Here is a 10,153-nt window from a genome sequence, read left to right as displayed (position 1 = left end):
GGCACCAGAACCATCCCCTTCCCAGGCCTTCCTGGCACTGCCAGGGCACTACAGGAGAGAACAGGCATGGCTGAGACATTGCAGAGATCAGATCCTTCTCTTCAATGGGAAATGAAAGTACATTTTACACTCTGGCTGGCAAACTTTGGGCAGCTGGTTAATTGTASTGAATTCACAGGATTTACAAGCCTAGACAGGAGTGACTAAAGCCCATASAGAAACCCTTCTCTCCCTCCTCTTTTCAATTTAACCTAAGTCAAGGGGGAAAAATCCCCAAACCCCAGCACAATGCAATGTTCATTCCCTAAGAGAAAAGCACCACAAKGTTTACTGCGGGGATGGCAAGAGCAAGCCAGGCTTGATTTCTGTTCTCATATTAAATACAAGTAGGTATGGTTTGCTTTCCTTTAAGACCTTTGCACTGGGCTGGATRTTGCAAGGCCAAAAAGATATGAAAAAATGGTGACATCAGACCAAAACAAATCTATTTAGACCAATTCCCACAGTGAAACAGTTCCTGGAAGGTTTTCCCTTGCAGCCAGTGTGCCATTCCCCACATTTGCAAACAACAAAAAAACCCTGTATTTCACTTGTTCAGTTAAGATTAGGTATTTTTGCACAGTAAATTAAAAACATGTAATAAATCTCAAATAACGTCACCACGAATTAATTGATTTCTGAAAATCCCTCTTTCATACTTCATGTGTTACTAAACCCTCTCAGAAACTGCTGGTATGCAGCCTCACATCAGAGACATGGCAAATATAATTTATTTCATTATGCAATTTTTAACACCAGAACTGACTCACGAAAGTGAATTTAGGCCCTGGATTACATCCAAGCTAATAATGAATTACGTTTTTAACTACTTGCAGTGTAACATTTTTAATTTTAACTGTTGTCTTAATGCTTGTAGGTGTGACTGCACATAACTGACTGGCAAGCAAAAAGGGCAGAAAAAAGGAGAGATATTTGACAGACACACGGCAAGAGCCAGGAAAGGGGAATTGGCCCCAGGAACACCAGGAAAATGCAGATGGATCTGCAGCTTTTCCTTCCCTGATGGCTGCCATGCAAATAGAGCAACCTTTTGGGAGCACAGACTGTCTGTCCTTGCAGGTGCACAGCCATCCTGAGCACATTCTCTTCCTTTGGCAGCACTCCTGCTCAGACAGAGCTCAGTTTACAGCTCACAGAGGTTTGGGGTTTCCTTTCCCCTTTCTTCCCCAGAGATGCAGCACTCAGACAAACCTGACAATCATGTCAGGCCACAGAATCTCTCACTGAGGAGAAAATTCTCACAACAAATTAATAAAAATTCCTTTTCAGCATCCATAAAATACAGCCTGGAAGTTGTTATTTCCAAGCCAGGCTGGCAGGGAAGCTGCAGATTTCCACCAGAGCACTGCCAGCTCTGCACTCACACCACAGCACATGGTGCACTTTTTATTTGATTTGAACAACTCATCTCATTCCTTTGCCTTCAGGCTGGAAGTAGGTTTTCCCACACACTTTTTTGATTTCCCTTTAGGGTTTTTTTTTCATTCCTTTTGGAGACAGAAAGCTTGGTCATCCTGATGGTTTAAATAATTTATTTTTCTGCACATAACTGCTGACTTTTGGCAGCTCCCAACGCCATCCTGTTAGGTGAAAAGCATCTCTTCTTAGATAAAGAGACACAGTRATACATTTCACAATGAGATTTAATCTGGAAACTAAGTAACCACAGGGTAGATTTGGCTTTGGAAGAGCTGCTGAACTAAAAACTTCAGTTCACATGCRGAACTTCTGTTCTGTTCCTGTGCACAAAACATGCACGTTCTGAAACCCATCATTACTTGATAGCTTTTCTCACATAGAAAAGCAGCTGAACAGCACAAAAAGCAATCAAGACTTGTTTCTTATCTRTAATTTTCTGTGGCTAGATCTGCACCGAGGCAGCTCTGTCTGGCACCTGCAGCGTTAAGCCCACATCAGCATTTCCATTAKAAATTCTCCACTTTAGAGACTGCTGTGTATCCAAACTCCACATACAGTTTTTCCACGCAGGAGCAAAGAGTTTATTACTACTACTAAAAAAGTGATACTATTTCTATCTCTGCTGCTCAAAGATTTATTCTGGTTTCTTCACAGAGAAACACCAAAAGCTTTCAGGGAGAAAACCAAAAMTTCAGAATCATTTCCCAAGGAGCTCTGGGAATGTGGAGGGATGGGGGAAAAGACCACACTGCCAATTCTTGACTCTCTGAAAACCTGACTAAAAATTACAGATGAGTTTCTTGATTCTGCAAGCTAATTTACACTATTTGCTTTGCACTATTTGTCCTCCACTCACAGGGAAAAAACAAAAAAGCAAATTCCATTCAGGTCCTTGGTAGTTCMCATGTTGAAAACCAGCTCCTGCCTCTGCCTGGGTTTGAGTGTGCCCACCTACCCCCTCCCCAACAGCCAGAGTGCTTCAGAACAGACCTGCAAGCTGATGGACAGGAGAATTAAGGAGGAGGACAGGTGATTTCTTACTGAGAAGAGCTGATTTTGTCCTTAACAGATAAGCTAAAGAGACCCAAGGGATGGAATCCATCATCCTCTACCTGCAGCTGTCAACAGAGCCTATCTGCAGAGAGCAGAGGCTCTCCAGATGGCCAGCTGCACTCCTTGCAGAGCAAGTGGAGAGCCAGCATATTCACAGGAAATTCACTATTCATTTCAGCCATTTAAATGTCCAGCTAAGGACAAGATTTATTTTCTAGAAATTCAGTCCAGGCAGCGAGCCCTGCAGTGGGCAGGTGAGAGAATAAGATTTTACAGAGGCACACAGTATTAGATCARAGGAGGATGGTTTWAAACTAAAAGGGGAGAGATTTAGATCAGATATTGGGAGGAAATTCTCTACTCGGTGGGTGGCATAGGCTGCCCAGAGAAGCTGTGGATGCCTCATCYCTGSAAGTAYCMGCTGTATTTTCACAATATTTATTCTAAAATGATTTCTAAGAAAGGAGAGGAAGAGCTGAGCTGTAAGAAATGCAGACTTGCAGAACCCAGAGGTGCCATTTCTGTTTGTTTACCAAATGTAATTCGGTCCTACTCCTGTAACACTTCGTTAGGGCACGCTGTATTTTGCTCACAAAGATGCCTTTGTCAGCTCTCTCCAACAGTTGTCCGATACATTTTTGAAGTGTTTCCCACAAATCCAGCTCTGCACTCACAGTCCCCAATGATAAACAACAGCAGAATGTGGGATATGCACAGCGCACAGACCTTCTATTGCATAGAACATAAAATATCAGAGCAGGCAAAAGAATTTGCAACAAGGCTTCCAAATAAAATTTTTCATTATGACACGAGCTCAGCCTTTACTGARTATTTTACTCTGCCTGGTAATGAAAGACATCCTGCCTGCCCCAAAGCACTTGTCTAAAAGAGCAGATATCTGCAAGGTCACAAGCACTCGGAGCAGCAGGACTGCAGACGCCCGCTCGGATGTTTGCTGTGAGATAAATCCGGCTGCAGCAGCTGCTGCTCCCAGCCCGGCCCAGGCCCTATATCAATCACATACACACAAACTTCTACTGGGACGTGCACAGTTATGCTTTTTCACACTATCAACTATAAACCATGGCAACCTCCCCCCTCAGCTTAAGAGATCAGGTGTTTCAGGCACTCCTTTACTCCCATCATAGATCCTCCAAACAAACTGCTGTGGACTAGACTAGAAATGGCACCTTACCAAGGAATGTTCTGTGGTCAAAAAATACAACAAAACCTGCACCAAAATGATTCCGTTCCCCACACTTCCCATGGCATCGTGCCCAGTCCACCACCTCTACCCACAGCATTTCTGGATTTACTATAAAAATGAGAAACACCACAAAAAAAAGTTTAAGTTTCAATTAGTTTTTTTCCTTTGAGAGTGCTTGCCCTGCAGTGCTGTGTGGGCTGAGTGCCTCTGTGCCTGCCATTCCACATGGTCACTCAAACCAAGAGCACAGGGGAACAAATTTCCTCATTCACCTCTGGGAATACCAAAGCACGTCTTTAGTATGGGAATGTTACCACAGGGTGGATGAAAGCATGGACTTTGGTGGGGAGAGCCTTTAGGAAAATGAGAACTGCTGCACAGACCCCAGGGCACATCTCTGCAAACCTCTGCTGCCTCTGTCTCTGACACCCCACAGCTCCATCAACAGCCAATCTTAGAAAGGAACAAYGGATAATAAATAGGAAAGCAAAAAYCAGACATACGTTTTCCTGCTCTCTTACATATYCTGGAACCAAACCTGTACCAGCAAGGGATTTCTTTTATTTTACTCCTTTAAATTAAAGGCTGAGGAATACTCTGATTTGATACTCCTAATACAGACGAAGTCAAAAGAAGGTTCTACTGGAAAACCACCGAGCCCACAAGGCTTTCCATGGGAAAGCTGCAGAGTCATCCCTGTTCTTGCTGCAGGGAGCAGCTGTCCCTGTGGCACATTTCAATGCCTGAGAGCACAGGAGCCATGGAGGCTGAAATCTCCTCAGCGACTGTGCCACAGCTGGAGCCGGAGCTTGCAATGCTAAATACAGCATCCCTGAGCTGGGAACTCGAGTGGGCCGTCTTGGATTGCACAGCAAAGCAATTTAAGCAAATGACTAATCCAAACCCTTCAGATTCATTCCTACTTTGGGATTTGAAAAAGTGGCTGAAAASCATCAACCGTCAATCCTCACCCGCTGCAAGAAAGCACACCCAGATTAATTTTGYCATCCTAATACCAAATCAAGACAAATCCAAACAACAAGACTGTTTGCTGAGCTGTGCYRAGCCACTCRTACCTAGACTTGGATCAGGACTTGTGGAATACAAAACACATTATGTGTTTTTCACTTCCAGAAGGAAGAAAAGAAAAATTTCTACAACAAATATTATTTTTTTCCCCAGACTTCTTGGTACCTTATCTAAGTCAGTGTTTCGATTGGAGCTATCCTAAGATTCCCGTAGTCTTAGTAACTATTACATTACAATACACGTTTTTCAAGTATGCAGAGGTACACCTGTGTGTCCATCACACTTAGAAGGTGCCAAAGTATTTGTTTTTAAAACCAGAGTGCATGAAGAGTTCTTCATGCAGCAAGGTCTCAGTCAACTAAACTAACAGGAACACTTAATTTGCTATTTGAATGCTCTGATTTTTAAAATCTTTCCAGCTGATGTAACAGTGAATTAAGAAACATGTGACAGTAGGATCTGGAAATATTGCACTGGATGKAATCATAACCGAGAGCAAAGTTAMGTTAGATTAGAAATAAAGACGATTSGTGGCTTGCTGCAGAGAAATGCAGAACATTCCAGCACTAACAATGGAAATGCTGCAGTTGGCTCTGGTCGGGCAGCYTTTGTAAGGCAATCTGTGTTTTAGCAGCACTCAAACTTTACCAGCACAGCACACCCAGCATCGTACTTACAGCTGCCGTAGGACCAGGGGTGCCACGACCCTCTTTACCAACACCCTGACTTTGTTCTTCAGGCCCACGTGTGACAAGAATCCTGAAGTGCTGCTGCCTCGTGTTTTGATCTGGTCTGATTTTAAACAAGCATCCCTGCCCTTGAGGCATCCGCTCTACGGAATTGCTTCCAGGTATTTCTGCCCTGTTCCTGCYGTTTGCAGGCAGCTCCGAATTGAGCCCATCAGCCGTGGGGTTAACTCCTTCTGCTGGTGGCTGGACAGGGTAGGAAGAACTCCTTTCCAGCCGTATCCGAGGGTACCTGACCAACCTGTCCCCTTTWGTTCCAGTAAAGCCAAAGTTACATCCACCTCCTGCGCCAGCACTGCTCGTCTGCGGCTGCTGTAACTGGAGAACAAAGAACTTTTTCCCTGAATTTGCTGACAGATCTGGCACATGCTGCAAGGACCAGCGTCGGGGTTCAGGGGTGGGAGCATTGTTTGGAGCCTCAGGACCAAAGGGAAGTAGAGTAACTTGAGGCACATCYGCACTTGAGGCTCGATGCTGAATCCTCACCCCACTTATGTTTAAACCTGAGGCCGCTTCACTYGCTTCATCTCGCTGGGCAGTCAGCAGAGCCTCCTCGCTCTGGTTATTAGAAGGAACACTACAAAGCACTCTACGCTTACAGCCAACAGTTCCATCTGTCTGCTGCCCCAAGTCCTCCAYCAGCCTGGGTGGAGAACTGCCAGGAGTCACCTGTGGACTGCTCGGAGAAGAGTGGTTTTCACCAGGGGATGCAAAAGGCTCCCTGAGGTCCGAGAAGTGCCAGGGCGACTCCGGAGACTCCGGGGCAGCGCACTCATCGGCGCAGCCGTCGGCAGCTTTGCGCTGCAGTGAGATCTGCATGGACGAGCTCCTGGTGGGGCGCGTGCTGACGCCGTTCAGCAGCTGGGGGATAAACATGGATGTGCTCCTCTTCAAGGAGCCCATTTCGTGCAAATCTCTGTCGCCGCCGCAATCCGCTCCGTGCCGCGAGAACGCGTGAGGGCTGCTTCTTCTCGGCAAGGTGTGGAATGCCATGAAAACGTCATCTTCTCTGTCCCGGGCGAGGATCTCCGATTCGGGGGCTGTGTTGCTTCTCCCMGAGCCAAAATGAAACCGCAGCCGATGGGCCATGGTTTTACAGAGAGGAGAAAAGGAGAGGGAGAACAGCAACAATTCAGGCACTGCCAGAAGTTAAAAACCAAAGACATAAACTCCAAGAAAAAGTGTCCCATCTGCCAAACGGTTAGCACTGCAGCCCTGGGAGCGACAGATAGCAGAAATAGCCCAAGTGGCAAGCAGCATTCCAGGCATGATTGGGCAGGAGCAGTCAGCGCTCCTACACACACGGTGACATAGGGTAGGATGGCGGCAGTCACGTGGCCTGATTCCCCCTCTCCAATGTAAGCGTGTGGCGAGTTTGTTTTTTCCTTTTTTTTTTTTTTTTTTAATGCCAGCAAGAGCCTGAAACAGCACCTTCCCAGCTGCTCCTTTTCCATCAGGGAGGAGTGGCCCCAGCGGGAACGCTCTCGCAGCTGACTGAGGCAGCGAACACACTCAGCACTGCTATAAATCTAAACCACATCAGATTCACTGGGCACACTTGGATAAAGCACTTGCAGAAAAATGTAACTACAACAAAAACAATTCCATTTTGTGTTAAAAGTTTAAGTCAACATCACATGCAAATGAGGAAAATTCCTTCAAGCATATCCTTTCAGTGTGTTATAGCTCTGGGCTGTCATGACAAAACAGGAATAAATATAGCATGGTTATGCTTTCAATTTTAACCGTGCTCATAACACCATTAAGCAGCAAATTTCTTGCTTTTAAAAAGCCCCAACAGCAATATAACCTGCACTCCCTTTCCAGTAACTACAAAYTACAAACAAAGCAATCATACATATGGCAAAGAACTCTCACACAGTAAAACCTGCAGAGAAGTGCAGGACAGCAGTGCACAAAGCTCCTTTTGCAGCTTTATCACGCAGTACAGSCCAGGGAAAAGCAGAGCCGGGGGTTGCATGTCGGTTTGTACTGATTTGTCTCAGACCTTGTACAGAACTGCCTGCTCCTGGCCGGCCTCCAGCGAGGGAGTCAGCAATGCCACCATTGGCACTGCCAGCACGGAGTCCAGTTACACTCTGCACAAGAGCTCAGGAGGAGGATGGGCAGACAGGATACAGCAGAATGTGAACCAAGCACCCTAAATCAGCTCTGTTACAACACAGATACTCAGTGCCCCGAGGGCAGTCACGTGTGAATGCTGTGCACACTTCTTAGCATTTACTGGAAAACAAACCGGTTAGCCAGAAGTGCAGCTCCATCTCAGGGCCTGCACAGCTATTCCCTGGGAGAACTGGAAAGCCTAAATCGTGTCAACAGCCATGAAAATTTGTATGTGATGGGTCAGTCCTCTACTGAGACATCTGAACTCTGCTTGCAAGCAACTTGCTTTCAAAAGCCAGAAAATTACCAAGCTCAAACTGATCAAACTGCCAGCAGCCAGCACAATGCCCCATTGTTTTATGTGGATTATGAGCCATAAGAAAAACGTGAATGGCTTCCACACTGCAATGGTCCTGGAGATTGCCTTGAAGAAGCACAGTTGTTGGTAATATTTTAGCCCATTTTTTCAGCTAAAACGTATTACCCAAGGACACGGTCTCTGCACCCAAAATGAAGCTGTATCACATCTTCCTCTGTTGAGACTGGGGAATAGAAAGGCAAGGAGACACGGCAGAGACAGAGAGTGCTTTGGTAATTTGGGAGCAAGAAGAAGAAACAAAGCCCTTGCAATAAATGTTAATTAAGTATTGACAGTAAGTATGTCAGAGTAAAGCCAAAATAATCAGTTCAGTGTCTCCTCTTTCTGCAAACACAACCTGATGGAAACCTGCTACTCCAAACCCCCCAAAGTAGTTGCCTTGCCATAGAMTTCCTACAAGGAAAGCAATTGGTCCTAACCCCAGGTGCTGCCTTGGCCAGAACATTTCAAGCCCAAGAACAGACTGACTTTGATGGTAGGACCACAAGGAGAACACACACAAATCGGTTCAACAATTAGAGGTAGAGAAACTGTACTGCACACCCAAACTCGAAAATCCAAAGCAACATGTCTAAAATGAGTATCCCAAACCTGCCATTTCCCAGCTGTCACTGCATGTGGAACCTTTTTCCCTGACCCACATCCCTGTTCCTGTGGCACCTTTACATTCCAATGGCACATTGCAGTTTGAATAGTCATTGTGMTCATTATTTGCAAATACATATGCTCTGTGTCAGCCCACGGTAGAGGCACACTGCCACTAATTTACCAGTTTACTTCCTGTTSAGGAAAGATCCAGACATTCTGCTGCCAGGTCCTCTTTTTCCCCATCACTACAGCTGGTGTGGTTCCTTTGCTGTTTATTTATCACAAAGACAGAGGCAAAGAACCTGTTCAATGAATACAGATGTTTCTATGCTGGTTTGTTTTTTTCTTTTAAAATGAAATTATGTTCACAATTCCTATACTAATCTTCAGGAAGTAAACAAGTTTGCTAGAGGTTGTACTGCCTCCAGCCCAGAAAATGTTTATTTCTGGTCTYACCAACACAGAGATGGTGCTACAATGTTCAAAAGGCAAACCCCCAAGAGCCATGCACCAGTGTGCTGCTGCACTGACACACTTAACCCTGGATGGGTCACTGATGCCATGGATCACAACCATCAGAAAAGCAAGCAGCAGTCAGATGGTGACAGCCTCCCCTAGGATAGTTACTGTCCAGCCAAAGACTAACCCACTAACAACATTGTGAGGCAGAAAACTGAAACCCCCCAGACCACCCTGCCATGACCTCAAACCTTCACACACACATGGTGAGCACAAGGTGCAGCTCTGGTAACCATTTCCACAGCAAGATGCAGCAGCATCAGGGGACTGGAAACGGACACTAAAATGATGAGGGGCTGAAGCAGCTGCTCATCAGTGACTAGAAAGTCAGCACTTTATTGGTTTGCAGTGGAGAGGTCTAGAGAAGGACACAGTGAGGGTTTCACTTTGAGAAGAACACTCTGGTCTGACACAGCATGGCACTTACTTTAGTGCCCTGTTAGTCCCAAACCCAAATGTTTCTATGCATTTATCTACATTTCTTGGCATGCTCACTGAAATAACAACTAAAGACCTTTAAGCTGTATTTTATTTTCATCAGCTGCATCACACAGAGCCCTGTGATTAGTATAACACAACTRAGACAAGCACTCACCAGTCTGTTTTCATCAAACACCTCGAACAGGAGACGATGGTTGGTTGGGTTTACCTGTGAGAAAATCCAAATGTCACTGCAAGTTCAGTAGCTGGCYAATGACAGTATGTGGGTACTAACTSAGGCAGCAATCAAACCAAGGCAAACAGGACAGGACTAACAGGTCTGATGCAAATCTTTACTTAAAGCACCAGTGCCCCAGAACCCTACTGCAACTGGGAAGAGCCTGGCAGCTGACGTGAAAGCTTTCATTTGCTGTGCTCTGTTATTGCATTTCCTTGGAAGAGAACCCCAGTCCCAGGCTGGACAGACTACCAGGCTCCCTGACTGACTGATTTATGAGGAGCAAGAGTTTTGCTGCATTTCCTTCAGAATTCCACATTCAGATACATTTTTGCCTGTCCATCGCTCACTGTCTCTATCCCATTTATCAC

The 10,153-nt window shown here is 45.5% G+C and overlaps 1 protein-coding gene across 8 annotated transcripts in view; it reads right to left on the bottom strand.

Moving 5' to 3' along the window:
• NEDD4L (NEDD4 like E3 ubiquitin protein ligase) overlaps positions 1-10,153 on the bottom strand; it is a 76,657-nt gene that overhangs the window by 31,842 nt on the left and 34,662 nt on the right. For 4 of the 8 annotated variants that reach the window (XM_057383479.1, XM_057383476.1, XM_057383478.1 and 1 more), the window contains exon 5: positions 9,720-9,773. Coding sequence is in view for 4 of the 8 variants with exons in the window: in XM_057383472.1 (XP_057239455.1) it covers positions 5,446-6,603 (1,158 nt within the window). In the remaining 4 variants the exon portion in view is untranslated. Of the gene's footprint in view, positions 1-5,445; positions 8,538-9,719; positions 9,774-10,153 lie in introns of those variants that run through there. The other 4 variants (XM_057383472.1, XM_057383473.1, XM_057383474.1 and 1 more) reach the window with 1 other exon arrangement.

Source organism: Malurus melanocephalus, unplaced genomic scaffold, assembly GCF_030028575.1.
Source record: "Malurus melanocephalus ecotype Western Australia unplaced genomic scaffold, MMel_1.1 scaffold_636, whole genome shotgun sequence".
Lineage (NCBI taxonomy): Eukaryota > Metazoa > Chordata > Aves > Passeriformes > Maluridae > Malurus > Malurus melanocephalus.
The sequence above is the reverse complement of the archived record's forward strand: the minus strand, read 5'-3'. Positions and strand labels throughout refer to the sequence as shown.